The sequence below is a fragment of the Felis catus genome, chromosome C2, assembly GCF_018350175.1.
Source record: "Felis catus isolate Fca126 chromosome C2, F.catus_Fca126_mat1.0, whole genome shotgun sequence".
In the NCBI taxonomy this organism is placed as follows: domain Eukaryota; kingdom Metazoa; phylum Chordata; class Mammalia; order Carnivora; family Felidae; genus Felis; species Felis catus.
In genome coordinates, this window is record NC_058376.1 from 100,329,159 (window position 1) to 100,343,578 (window position 14,420).

Sequence of the window (14,420 nt, forward strand, 5' to 3'; positions counted from 1 at the left end):
AGTTTGATAGGAACATTTTTCATAGTCATGAGATCCCATATGATAGAAAACTAGAGCCACATTAACGTAAGTGAATCTCACAACAGTAGTACCTTGAGAAAAAAATGAAATGAAATGTCATTCGTCCAGTCTGCCATTTATATAACGTTAATAAACATGCAAAAAATACTATATTTTGTTTATAGATATTTACATACTATTTAGAAAAATAAAGAAATGGCTGTAAACATTTAAATAAATGGAAACATACTAAATTAAGGATAATAGTTTTTCCTGGAGGGTCCTTAAAGGAAGAGAAATGAAATTTTAATGGCTACATGTTAGACACCATTTTTTTTACTATTTTACTATTACAGTAATATATTATAAATGGAAAAAATCAGATCATGGGAGGGGAGTTTTGGATTAAGAAACAACACACTTTAATAATATAAATTCACACTATACATTAACAATGATTAGATCAAAGGAGAAAATAAATACATGAGACTAATGGTGTATAAAGAGACAGTGAAAAAAAGTGTAAAATGATGCAATTAGAGGCAAATAAATAGCAAAAATGGAAAATAAAAAACTAAGTTAAGGAAGAATATATGAAGACAGTAAAATAAAGATTATAAGTAATGCAGGTGAATCTGTTGAGGCATAAAATGTGATGCCCTAGGCAAATTTGATACTCTTTACACTATGAATGATAGATATATTTATTATTTAGGTTGGAGCAGACATCTGTGGATTTGTGGTTAATACCACAGAAGAGCTTTGCAGAAGGTGGATGCAACTTGGGGCCTTTTATCCATTTTCCAGGAACCATAATGGTGATATATATGAGGTAAATTCCTTTTCTTCTCCATGTTTTGAAATAAAATCTTATTCTAGTTTTAGCAATGTACTTAAATTTATATCTGTAGAAGAAAGGGGCTGAAAGTTTGTAGCATAATTTTTAAAGAAGAGTTAGAAGTTCCCTTCTCAAGGCCTATAAATATTCTGTATATTTAAAAAATGGTCAAATAAAGGAATCGTGAAATGTAATGGGTCACAACATAAATATCTTATTTAAGCATAAAGCATATACAAGGAAATTAGATCACTTTAACTTAAAATAACTTAATACTTAAAATTAAAGCCAAAGAGTTTTGAGTCTAGATTCTTGGATTCCAACAATGTAAATTCCAGGTAATTTTTCTTTCATAAAAAATACAAGGTAATATTAAGGATTTACAGTTTTTGTTTCATTAAAGAAACACAAAAAGTTCAAGACACTGTAAAAGTAGTTTGAGTCCAGAGTCTTTCCATAATAAGTAAAACTGGAATGACAGCTTGGGAAAAAATAAAACTAACACTTACCATATGTATCTGAAGTGGTGGGAGTTGATATATAAGGACATACTGAAGTACCAGCCCTGTGAATTCAGCATGCTCTGGGCTCTCAGAAACATATTTCTCAGAGAAACTGGGAAAATTAGGTGAGACCATTAAGTCAATTAAGTGCATGTTAAGAAATGATTCATTGTTTACACACTAGTTACACATAGGGCCTTAATTCTGTTTGAGAAGAGGGACAACCACTCAGAGCTCAGCCTGGAAGAAGGTATGACAGAACAAAAGTAAGAGGTATAAATTGGAGATTAGTCATTACCTAATCTACTGAGACATTCTTTCAAGAAATTTGTGCTCATGGGGAATACTGATATGAATTATATTACACTGTGTGTTAATTTCTGACCCCAAAAAGCAGATGCTGAGACAGACATGATAGAGATTTATTAGTGACAAACTTGTGAAGGATAAAGGGGAGGGAGAGGAGAAAATAAAGAGAGAGAGCCTTCACATCACAATTGGGGTTTGAATCTGGTGCAGGTGAAGGCAAGGAAAGCGGGTTTTTAAAGAGAGTCACACACTGCAGCCCAATTCTAAGGAAGTTTCCACTCAGCCCAGTGGTCAGTCCTCAATGCAAAGATGACCTTGGAAATGTCCTGTGTTTTCTATGAATGGGCCTGAATAGTACTCCCACCATGCTTATTGATTAGCTGGGAGCAGCTAAAGGGAAATGTCTTCAGAGTAAACATGATGGTGAATCAAGGGAGGCAGCAGCTGGTGCCCTCAGTATAATTTTGCTACCCATAACAGGAGATCTAAGCAGGTTTGTTCATATCACTGCACCTAGACTAAGAGAGTCCACTGATCTAGTGTGGGCTTAGCAGGAAAGCTGTCCTTCAGGTTACAAGCTGTCCTTCAGCTACAAGAGCTGGCCAAACTGCTCTGTTCCCTGTATCTCTGGGCCAGTAGACTACCTGGGCTTTTTTTCTTAATGGCAAGGATAAGGCACAAGGCAGTAAGTCCTCAGGCAAGCACATTTCAAGCCTTTACATGAATGGGTCGCATGTTACTAAAACTCCATTGGCCAAAGTATGTCACTTAGCTGAGCACAAAGTCAAGTGCACTTGATGGGAAATACACTCCATTTTATTGGTAGGGATTTCAGAGTTATACAGTAAACGTTGGAGGTACAGGAAGCATGAAAATTGGAGCCAATAATGCAGTCTACCACAAATAATATAGGTGAAAATTCTTCGTTAAAATATCTTTTCTTCTCTAATATATAAAAATGAAAAATGCCCAGTTTAAAATAAAGTTTAATTAAAACATATCCAAATAAAAATATAAAAACTAAAAATACTTATATACTTTGATGATGAAAGAGGAACAATTTCAAATTTTTCATACACAAACTAAAATGTATATAATTTGCATTTCAAAAATAGCTTAAATGCTTCTCTTTAATTTTCATTCACATTTTAGCGTTTTTAATGTCAATTTCCTTTTTATTCCATAGCATCAGGATCCAGCATTTTTTGGACAGAATTCTCTTTTGGTTAATTCATCAAGGCACTATTTGAATATTCGCTATACCTTATTACCTTTCCTATATACTCTGTTTTACAAAGCCCATAAGTTTGGAGAAACAGTAGCACGGCCAGTTCTTCATGAGTGAGTACTACGTTCAAGAATTTTAATTTTTTCAAATTATATGAGACATATATTGAAAAATTAATGGAGATTAATCAAGATGTCAAATGGATTTCTGCTTTTTTTTATATTCATATAAATCATTTGATGAACTGTGGAATAACATTAGTAAATAAATATGGTTAATTTAATGAATTGGACAAGATTAAGTTAGAAATGTGGGAATTAAATAGATCTTAAAAGAAAAAATATATAGAAAATATATTGGGTAAATTATATTAGTAATATTAAATATGCAGTTATTGAAAACTTATTATGTATTGTCAAAATCATCTGAGTATATAGATCAAGAGTACAGTATAGTCACAGAGCAATGAATTGTGTTTGCCTTCGTATATTTTGAGCAAAGCAGGACGTTTCCTCATGAAATGACTTTAGAATCCATATCAAAACAGGAATTTTTTAAAAATTTTAAAGGAATAAAGTCGTGTATGAAAGATTTCTGGTACTTTACAAACCTATCTTAGAGGGGAAAATGAATTAAACAGAATTATTACAGATAACAGATAACCTTATCATGTATGATAGATTTTTTTGAGCCCAGATGAACTAATATCCTCCCACCTTCCCTCCTTTCTTCCCCCTCTCCCTCCCTTCCTTCCTTCCTTCCTTCCTTCCTTCCTTCTTTCCTTCCTTCCTTCCTTCCTTCTTTCTTGAGTGTCAGATGAACCATAAGGATATAAGAACCATAGATTCAAAATGACAGGTCAAACAAGTAAAAATTAAAGCTAATAATAATTCCCGGGAAAAGACTGAAATGATAAACCCAAGAAGGAATATGGATAAACTTATTTTTTTACCTTTATGTTGTAAACATAGCATTATGTAGCAAATTGTCATTATTCTTAGGTTTTATGAGGATACGAATACCTGGACTGAGGACACTCAATTCTTATGGGGCCCCTCATTACTTATTACTCCAGTCTTGAAAGAGGTAAGTTTTACAACTCTAATACATTTATTGCTTTTAAAGGAAAACTTTATAACCAAATCCACACTAAATTATAAAAAAACAGAAAACACAACTTGGTAATAAATGTTACTCAGTAGACTGATTCAACCTGATAAATGTTGAATTGAATTCTAAAATGTAGAAGAAATGCTAAAAATAATAAAAATGATAAGTAGATTTATGCTTTTCAAATATATAATGTGTAACTGTGGAAATAAAATTATATAAAATTAGTATGCTTCTTAAGAAGACAACTTTATTTATGGAATCAAAATCAAATCCATAGCAATAACAATGAACTCTCATTTAACTATACATAGACATTGAAATTTTGCTAACTTTTAGATAAAGAGGTTCTTGAAAGTCAGCTGATCATATGACCATATTGAAAATGTAGTGGAGTGAGATATTTGGTTTTATCTATCATTTGAAAGTCTATATGCCCATGGAAATATACAAAAATTAATGTGTACACATTTGCAATTACCATGTAGATTATGACAGTACAAATGCAAGTATGCATTATTTTTTTCAATTGCTACTTAAATTAATTTCAACTTTGCTTTTGGTGTGTTTTAAATTATTATATTATATAAAACTAATAAAAGAGTCTGTTGATTATTATTTATAACAAATATAGGAATGTAACAATACAAAGGAAGTTTTTTTCTTGACTATTAAAACCCAACTTAGGGGCACCTGGGTGGCTCAGTCGGTTAAGCGACCGACTTCAGCCCATGTCATGATTTCGCAGTTTGTGACTTTGAGCCCTGCGTTGGGCTCTGTGCTGACAGCTCAGAGCCTGAGGCCTATGTCTGATTCTGTGTCTCCCCCTCTCTCTACCCCGCCCCTGCTCAAGCTGTGTCTGTCTTTCAATAATAAATACACCTTAAAAAATTTTTTTAAATAAAAAAAAAATAAAACCCAACTTAATATTTGGTATAATACTTTTCTGATAAAAGTAAACAAATTAAACAAATGAAAAACATAGAAATATTTGGTATAATACTTTTCTGATAAAAGTAAACAAATGAAAAACATATAAATTATCTTGTTTTATTTTAGGGAGCAGATACAGTGAGTGCATATATCCCTAATGCTACTTGGTATGATTATGAAACTGTAAGTAACTTTAATATAATAATAGACTCACAAGGATTATACTGTGAAACATCTGATGTGGAAACTTAATTCCAAACATATAGCCTATCTGTTGTCAGCATTTGTGTGATTCTTATAAAAAATGAATCATTTTGGATAATGGTACTATTTGTGCTGGTATACATGTTTTGTTGCACATGGGCAAGTGTATGTTTGTTGCATGTGACTAATATAAGGTTATATTCTTTAGTATAAAATCTTATTTATTTTATTTTATTTTTTAAATATGAAATTTATTGTCAAATTGGTTTCCATACAACACCCAGGGCTCATCCCAACAGGTGACCTCCTCAATGTCCATCACCCACCCCCCCTCCCTCCCACCCCCCATCAACCTTCAGTTTATTCTCAGTTTTTAAGAGTCTCTTATGGTTTGGCTCTCTCCTTCTCTAACTTTTTTTTCCCTTCCCCTCCCCCGCGGTCTTCTGTTAAGTTTCTCAGGATCCACATAAGAGCGAAAACATATGGTATCTGTCTTTCTCTGTATGACTTTATTTCACTTAGCATAGCACTCTCCAGTTCCATCCACGTTGCTACAAAAGGCCATATTTCATTTTTTCTCATTGCCACATAGTATTCCATTGTGCATATAAACCACAATTTCTTTATCCATTCATCAGTTGATGGACATTTAGGCTCTTTCCATAATTCGGCTATTATAGAAAGTGCTGCTATAAACATTAGGATACAAGTGCCCCGATCCATCAGCACTCCTGTATCCCTTGAGTAAATTCTTAGCAGTGCTATTGCTGGGTCGTAAGATAGATCTATTTTTAATTTTTTAAGGAACCTCCACACTGTTTTCCAGAGGGGCTGCACCAGTTTGCATTCCCAACAGTGCAAGAAAGGTTCTCGTTTCTCCACATCCTCGCCACCATCTATTGTCTCCTGCTTTGTTCATTTTAGCCACTCTGACTGGCATGAGGTAGTATCTCAGTGTGGTTTTGATTTGTATTTCCCTGATGAGGAGTGACATTGAGCATCTTTTCATGTGCCTATTGGCCATCTGGATGTCTTCTTTAGAGAAGTGTCTACTCACGTTTTCTGCCCATTTCTTCAATGTGTTATTTGTTTTTCGTGTGTGGAGTTTGGTGAATTCTTTACAGATTTTGGATACTAGCCCTTTGTCTGATATGTCATTTGCAAATATCTTTTCCCATTCCATCGGTTGCCTTTTAGTTTTGTTGATTTTTTCCTTTGCAGTGCAGAAGCTTTTTATCTTCATGAGGTCCCAATAGTTCATCTTTGCTTTTAATTCCCTTGCCTTTGGAGATGGGTCAAGTAAGAAATTGCTGCGGCTGAGGTCAGAGAGGTTTTTTTCCTGCTTTCTCCTCTAGGGTTTTGATGGTTTCCTGTCTCACATTCAGGTCCTTTATCCATTTTGAGTTTATTTTTGTGAATGGTGTAAGAAAGTGGTCTAGTATCATTCTTTTGCATGTTGCATGTCTCCCAGCACCATTTGTTAAAGAGACTGTCTTTTTTCTATTGGATATTCTTTCCGGCTTTGTCAAATATTAGTTGGCCATACTTTGTGGGTCCAATTCTGGAGTCTCTATTCTATTCCACTGGTATGTGTGTCTGTTTTTGTGTCAATACCATGCTATCTTGATGATTACAGCTTTGTGGTAGAGCCTGAAGTCTGGGATTTTGATGCCTCCTGTTTTGGTCTTCTTCAAAATTACTTTGGCTATTCAGGGTCTTTTGTGGTTCCATACAAATTTTAGGATTGCTTTTTCTAGCTTCAAGAAGAATGCTGGTGCAGTTTTGATTGGGATTGCATTGAATGTGTGGATAGCTTTTGGTAGTATTGACATTTTCACAGTATTTATTCTTCCAATCTATAAGCATGGAATGTTTTTCCATTTCTTTGTATCTTCTTCAATTTCCTTCATAAGCTTTCTATAGTTTTCAGCATACAGATCTTTTACATCTTTGGTTAGGTTTATTCCTAGGTATTTTATGATTTTTGGTGCAATTGTGAATGGGATAAGTTTCTTTGTCTTTCTGTTGCTTCATTATTAGTGTGTAGAATTCAACTGATTTCTGTACATTGATTTTGTATCCTGCGACTTTGCTGAATTCATGTATCAGTTCTAGAAGACTTTTGATGGAGTCTATTGGGTTTCCCATGTATAATATGATGTCATCTGCAGAAAGTGAAAGCTTGACTTCATCTTTGCTAATTTCGATGCCTTTGATTTTCTTTTGTTGTCTGATTGCTGATGCTAGAACTTCCAACAGTATGTTAAACAACAGCATACTGTTGTTTGTGGACATCCTGTTGTGTTCCTGATCTCAGGGGAAAGCTCTCAGTTTTTCCCCATTGAGGATGATATTAGCTGTGGGCTTTTCATAAATGGCTTTTATGATGTTTAAGTATGTTCCTTCTATCCCGACCTTCTTGAGGGTTTTTATTAAGAAAGGATGCTGAATTTTGTCAAATGCTTTTTCTGCATCGATTGACAGGATCATATGGTTCTTTTCTTTTCTTTTATTAATGTGATGTATCGCATTGATTGATTTGCAAATGTTGAACCAGCCCTACAGGGATGAATCCCACGTGATCATGGTGAATAATTCTTTTTATATGCTCTTGAATTCGATTTGCTAGTATCTTATTGAGAATTTTGCATCCATATTCGTCATGGATATTGGCCTGTAGTTCTCTTTTTTTTGCTGGGTCTCTGTCTGGTTTAGGAATCAGAGTAATGCTGGCTTCATACAATGAGTCTGGAAGTTTCCCTTCCTTTTCTATTTTTTGGAACCGCTTGAGAAGGATGGGTATTATCTCTGCTTTAAATGTCTGGTAGAATTCCCCAGGGAATCCATCTGGTCCTGGACTCTTATTTGTTGGGAGATTTTTGATATCTGATTCAATTTCTTTGCTGGTTGTGGGTCTGTTCAAGTTTTCTATTTCTTCCTATTTGAGTTTTGGGAGTGTGTGGGTGCTTAGGAATTTGTCTATTTCTTCCAGGTTGTCCAGTTTGTTGGCATATATTTTTTCATAGTATTCCCTTATAATTGTGTATTTCTGAGGGATTAGTTGTAATAACTCCATTTTAATTCATGATTTTATCTATTTGGGTCCTCTCTCTTTTCCTTTTGAGAAGCCTGGCTAAAGGCTTATCAATTTTGTTTATTTTTTCAAAAAACCAACTCTTGGTTTCATTGATCTACTCTACAGTTTTTTTAGATTCTATATTGTTTATTTCTGCTCTGATCTTTATTATTTCTCTTCTTCTGCTGGGTTTAGGCTGCCTTTGCTGTTCTGCTTCTAGTTCCTTTAGGTGTCCTGTTAGATCTTGTATTTGGGATTTTTCTTGTTTCTTTAGATAAGCCTGGATTGCAATGTATTTTCCTCTCATGACTGCCTTTGCTGCATCCCAAAGCATTTGGATTGTTGTATTTTCATTTTCATTTGTTTCCATATATTTTTTAATTTATTCTCTAATTTCCTGGTTGATGCATTAATTCTTTAGTAGGGTGTTCTTTAACCTCCATGTTTTTGGAGGTTTTCCAGACTTTTTCCTGTGGTTGATTTTAAGTTTCATAGCATTGTGGTCTGAAAGTGTGCATGGTATGATCTCAATTCTTTTGAACTTATGAAGGGCTGTTTTGTGACCCAGTATGTGATCTATCTCAGAGAATGTTCCATGTGCACTTGAGAAGAAAGTATATTCTGTTGCTTTGAGATGCGGAGTTCTAAATATATCTGACAAGTCCATCTGATCCAATGTATCATTGAGGGCCCTTGTTTCTTTATTGATCCTGTGTCTAGATGATCTATCCATTGTTGTCAGTGCGGTATTAAAGTCCCCTGCAATTGCCACATTCTTATCAATATGGTTGCTTATGTTTGTGATTGTTTTATGTATTTGGGGGCTCCTGTATTCAGTGCATAGACATTTATAATTGTTAGCTCTAACTGATGGATAGACCCTGTAATTATTAGATAATGCCCTTCTTCTTCTCTTGTTACAGCCTTTAAAGTCTAGTTGGTCTGACATAAGTATGGCTACTCCAGCTTTCTTTTGACTTCCCGTAGCATGATAGATAGTTCTCCATCCCCTCACTTTCAATCTGAAGGTGTCCTCAGGTCTAAAATGAGTCTCTTGTAGACAGCAAACAGATGGGTCTTGTTTTTTTATCCATTCTGATACCCTGTGTCTTTTGGTTGGTGCATTTAGTCCATTTACATTCAGTGTTATTATAGAAAGATATGGGTTTAGAGTCATTGTGATATCTGTAGGTTTCATGCTTGTAGTGCTGTCTCTGGTACTTTGTGGTCCTTGCAACATTTCACTTGCAGAATCCCCCTTAGGATCTCTTGTAGGGCTGGTTTAGTGGTGATGGATTCCTTCAGTTTTTGTTTGGGGAATCCTTTATCTCTTTTTCTATTCTGAATGACAGACTTGCTAGATAAAGAATTTTTGGCTGTCTATTTTTTCTATTCATCGCACTGAAGATTTCCTGCCATTCCTTTCTCGCCTGCCAAATTTCAGTAGGTAGGTCTGCCACTACTCTTATTGGTCTACCCTTGTAAGTTATAGCATGTTTATCTCTAGCTGCTTTCAGAATTTTTTCTTTATCCTTTATTTTGCCAGTTTCACTACAACATGTCATGCAGATCAATTCATGTTACGTCTGAAGGGAGTTCTCTGTGCCTCTTGGATTTCAGTGCCTTTTTCCTTCCCCAGATCAGGGAAGTTCTCAGCCTGATTTGTTCAAGTACACCTTCAGCCCCTTTCTCTCTCTTCTTCTTCTGGAATTCCTATGATATGGATATTATTCCATTTGATTGCATAACTTAGTTCTCTAATTCTTCCCTCATACTCCTGGATTTTTTTTTATCTCTCTTTTTCTCAGCTTCCTTTTTTTTCCATAATTTTATCTTCTGATTCACCTATTCTCTCCTCTGCCTCTTCAGTCCATGCCATGGCCACCTCCATTTTATTTTGCACCTCATTTATAGCATTTTTTAGCTCCTCATGACTGTTTCTTAGTCCCTTGATCTCTGTAGCAATAGATTCTCTGCTGTACTCTATGCGTTTTTTCAAGCCCAGCAATTAATTTTATGACTATTATTCTAAATTCTTTTTCTGTTATATTGCTTAAATTGTTATTGATCAATTCGTTAGCTGTCGCTACTTTCTGGCGTTTCTTTTGAGGAGAATTCTTCTGTTTTGTCATTTTGGGTAGTCCCTGGATGGCATGGAACTGCAGGGCACTTCCCCTGTGCTGTCCAGGGTAACTTGTATTGTGGGCAGGGCCGCAGTCAGACCTGATGTCTGCCCCCAGCCCACCGCTGGGGCTCCAGTCAGACTGGTGTGTACCTTACCTTCCCCTCTCCCAAGGGCAGGACTCACTGTGGAGTGGTGTGGCCCCTGTCTGGGCTATTTGCACACTGCCAGGCTTGCATGGGATCTGGCATATTAGCCTGGGTGGATCCACAAGGTGCACAGGGGCGGGAGGGGCAGGCTTAGCTTGATTTGCCATGGGAGGTCCTCTGTGGGTGGGGCCTTGTAGCACCAGGAGGGGGGCAGACCCGTTGGAGGGATGGATCCACAAAAGCACAGAGTTGGGTGTTTGCACGGTGCAGGCAAGTTTAGTGCCAGGAATTGATTCCCTTTGGAATTTTGGCTGGGGCATGGGAAGGGGAGATGGCGCTTGCCAGCACCTTAGTTCCCATGCCAAGCTGAGCTTTGTCTTCCAGGGCTCAACAACTCTCCCTCCCTGCGTCGTCTCACCCTCCCCAATCTCCGAGAGCAGAGCTGCTGACTTTTAACATTCTAGATGTTAAGTCCCACTGGCTGTCAGAACTCACGGAGTCCCATGCCTCGGCTTTTGCAAGCCAGACTTTGGGCGCTCTGCCTTGCCTGGCGGGGTGCCCCTCCACCACCCAGTCCCTCCCGCCAGTCCGTGTAGCACACACCACCTCTCTGCCCTTCCTACCCTCTTCCATGGGCCTCTTGTCTATGCTTGGCTCTGGAGAGACCATTCTGCTAGTCTTCTGGTTGTTTTCTGGGTTATTTAGGCAGGTGTGGGTGGAATCTAAGTGTTCAGCAGGATGAGGTGAGCCCAGCGTCCTCCTATGCTGCCATCTTCCCCCTGGAGTCTTACTTATTTTTAGTTTACAGAAATAAGTCAGGGGTAATTTTAGGAAGGAGTGGGGATTCATTTTAATACTTTTCCTATTTTATATATTTATTTTAATGCCAGAGGAATTGAGTACTGAGCTAATCCTAAACATTTGTTTTTATAATGGTACATTCAAAAGTTCGGGAAAGATTTTCATTTCAACTTTGAAAGGCAACATGGTAGCATTCATATTCAACCTATTTTTGTAATTGACTAAGACCTTTAAGAAGTATTTATTTTAAAAGGCATCGTTTTGGGGCGCCTGGGTGGCGCAGTCGGTTAAGCGTCCGACTTCAGCCAGGTCACGATCTCGCGGTCCGTGAGTTCGAGCCCCGCGTCAGGCTCTGGGCTGATGGCTCAGAGCCTGGAGCCTGTTTCCGATTCTGTGTCTCCCTCTCTCTCTGCCCCTCCCCCATTCATGCTCTGTCTCTCTCTGTCCCAAAAATAAATAAATGTTGAAAAAAAAATAAATTTAAAAAAAAAATAAAAGGCATCGTTTTGTAGATCACTTACTTTTGCTAAGCAGACTCTTTATTTTTATAGAAACAATGATTTTTAAAAGCTTTTTAAACAAGAACAAACAATAAAAATAGGGCTAAATAAGAGTACTAATTATCATAGAGGGGAAATGGATTTCTCTAAGTTGGGTTTTTGTTTTGGGGGAAAGTAGATTTATTTTTATCCTGCTTTGTTCAGTAAATTGAAAAAAAATTTTTTTCAAAGTTCAAAGTCAGCATATTAATATTCATTTAAATGAACTGAATTGCTCACAGTAAAAATTATTTCAATGTGTAAATTCAAATTATTGTGAAATGGGATTAAAATTTTTACAAATACTAAAAAAAATCTTCCTAACTTCTAAATATTAGGGTGCAAAAAGGCCATGGAAAAAACAACGTGTTAATATGTACCTTCCAGGAGACAAAATAGGATTACATCTTAGAGGAGGTTATGTTATCCCCATTCAACAACCTGCTGTAACTACAAATGCAAGGTAAAATGACAAATCATTAATTTAAATCTGAAATATAATTCAAGTTTTAATATTTCTATTTTATTAAGAATCAAAGATTAATGTTTCATTTTTTTCACCAGAATATGTAGAGAGGGAATTCTTAAATATAATCATCATTTATAAAAAACAAATGCAAATTATATACATTATTACAAATTGCTTGACTTAAAGAATGAACATAATTAGATTATAAATTTATTTCTGTGTCAAAAATGTCCTGACATTCTCTATAGAATATGTATAATTAAAGTTAACTCCTTATCTTAATAAAAATATGAGAACTTAAAGTAAATTATATAATTGTTAAAAAATCAGTTACATACTTAGATTTTCCATATGTAAATGACACACATTTTTCTTTCTGCTAAAATGTTTTACATTTAAATTGATAAATGAGGTGGAAAATTCTGTGTAGGGAAAGAACAAGACAGAAACTAAGTTGTTCATTAAGAATAAATTACAGAAATATTTAGGAAAAAAAGAAGAAACTTGAAAATTCTGGCTCAAAAGGGCACATAAGGTGTTATATTGAATCCACATATTTCCTCACATTCTGCAACATCCCAAGAGATAGTCAGTCTCTATTCCTTATCCTCCTGTGTTTTCTTCATAACCTTAAGAATATCTGGAGTCGTATAGGTAGTGTGTTCACTCCCCTAGACTGTAAACTCCATGAAGGCAGGGACTTGACTTTTCGCTGCTTTAGTCCCCAAGCCAATAATAACATCTGACTCATAATCTGCTCCCTATTTTCGCTAAATATTTGTTGAAGGAACACATATATGAGTGAATGAATGTGTGCTAGTAATGTAATTATTTTGGCATTCTACAATTGATTATTTTCAGACTGTAACTGTTTCTTGAATGTGTTCTCCAACAAATTAGTTATATTCTAGAGCTGTATTGAACAAGAGAAACACGCTTTGGTGAGTGTATGCAGGATGGAATATGTTGTATACAGAGCAGTTGCCTGGACTGCATAGCCTCAGGGGTACTATTTTAGGTTTAAAAACCTACAGTAATATATAACTAAGGAAAAAAATTTATTTATTATGTCTCAGGATAGAATTAGCTTGATTTTTAAGGTTATTAGATATTCCACTGAGCATTAATTTTTTTTTAATTTTTTAATGTTTATTTATTTTTGAGAGAGAGACAGAGCATGAACAGGGGAGGAGCAGAGAGATAGGGAGACACAGAATCAGAAGCAGGCTCCAGGCTCTGAGCTGTCAGCACAGAGCCAGACGTTGGGCTCATACTCACGAACCATGAGATCATGACCTGAGCTGAAGCCTGACACTCAACCAACTGAGCCACCCAGGCGCTCTGCATTAAATTTTTTATATTGTACTTTTCATTTTTATGTATATAAGATGTAGCCCTGATAAATTGCAAGGTAGAGTTAATTGAGGTGTTACAAATACATGTTAAATATATTCTGCATTCATAAAGTATATTTAATTTTTCTTGTTTGAATTGAAGTATCATTATACTGTTTCAATTTTGCTTGTGTCCTACTTAGCCTCCAAACAATTCCATATTATATTTATTATATTTATTTTTATTTATAAATTATTTTCTTCTGGACAAATTATTAATAAGTATAGACATAAATTTTATTGATATCAATGTTCTCACATGAATGCAGTACTCCTACAAATCCATTAGGTTGAAATGGACTTATTTATAGGATATTTCACTATTATAAATTTACTTTGAATAACAAATCTCCCAAACTTACTTAACAGCCGAAAGAACCCTCTGGGACTTATAGTTGCATTAGATGAAGATAACACAGCAAAAGGAGACTTTTTCTGGGATGATGGTGAAACTAAAAGTAAGTCTCAATGTGATATGCTTTTAAATGTTCATTCTGATGAGGGAATATTTGCCTTTATTGATATATGCATCTGTTTAAAAAATGTCACAAGCTTTATTTTTAATTCTTGTTTTTTTTTCTATTTTAGTCTATGAGGTTACTTTCTGAAATTTAACATTGTTCTTTAAATTATCAATATTAAATTACAATATTTAGTTTTGTCTATTAGTTCATTGTCAAGTTGTTTGACAAGTGTAGATATCTTTCTCTATTAGATTATTAATTTTAATTAAGGTAGTTAATAA

General features: G+C 35.4%; 1 protein-coding gene across 5 annotated transcripts in view; it reads left to right on the forward strand.

Moving 5' to 3' along the window:
- Positions 1 to 14,420, forward strand: part of SI (sucrase-isomaltase) — a 157,536-nt gene that overhangs the window by 87,377 nt on the left and 55,739 nt on the right. For all 5 annotated transcript variants that reach the window (XM_045036312.1, XM_045036313.1, NM_001123332.1 and 2 more), the window contains 6 exon segments: positions 716 to 832; positions 2,837 to 2,991; positions 3,880 to 3,964; positions 5,048 to 5,104; positions 12,151 to 12,275; positions 14,045 to 14,133. In XM_045036312.1, the coding sequence (XP_044892247.1) occupies positions 716 to 832; positions 2,837 to 2,991; positions 3,880 to 3,964; positions 5,048 to 5,104; positions 12,151 to 12,275; positions 14,045 to 14,133 (628 nt within the window).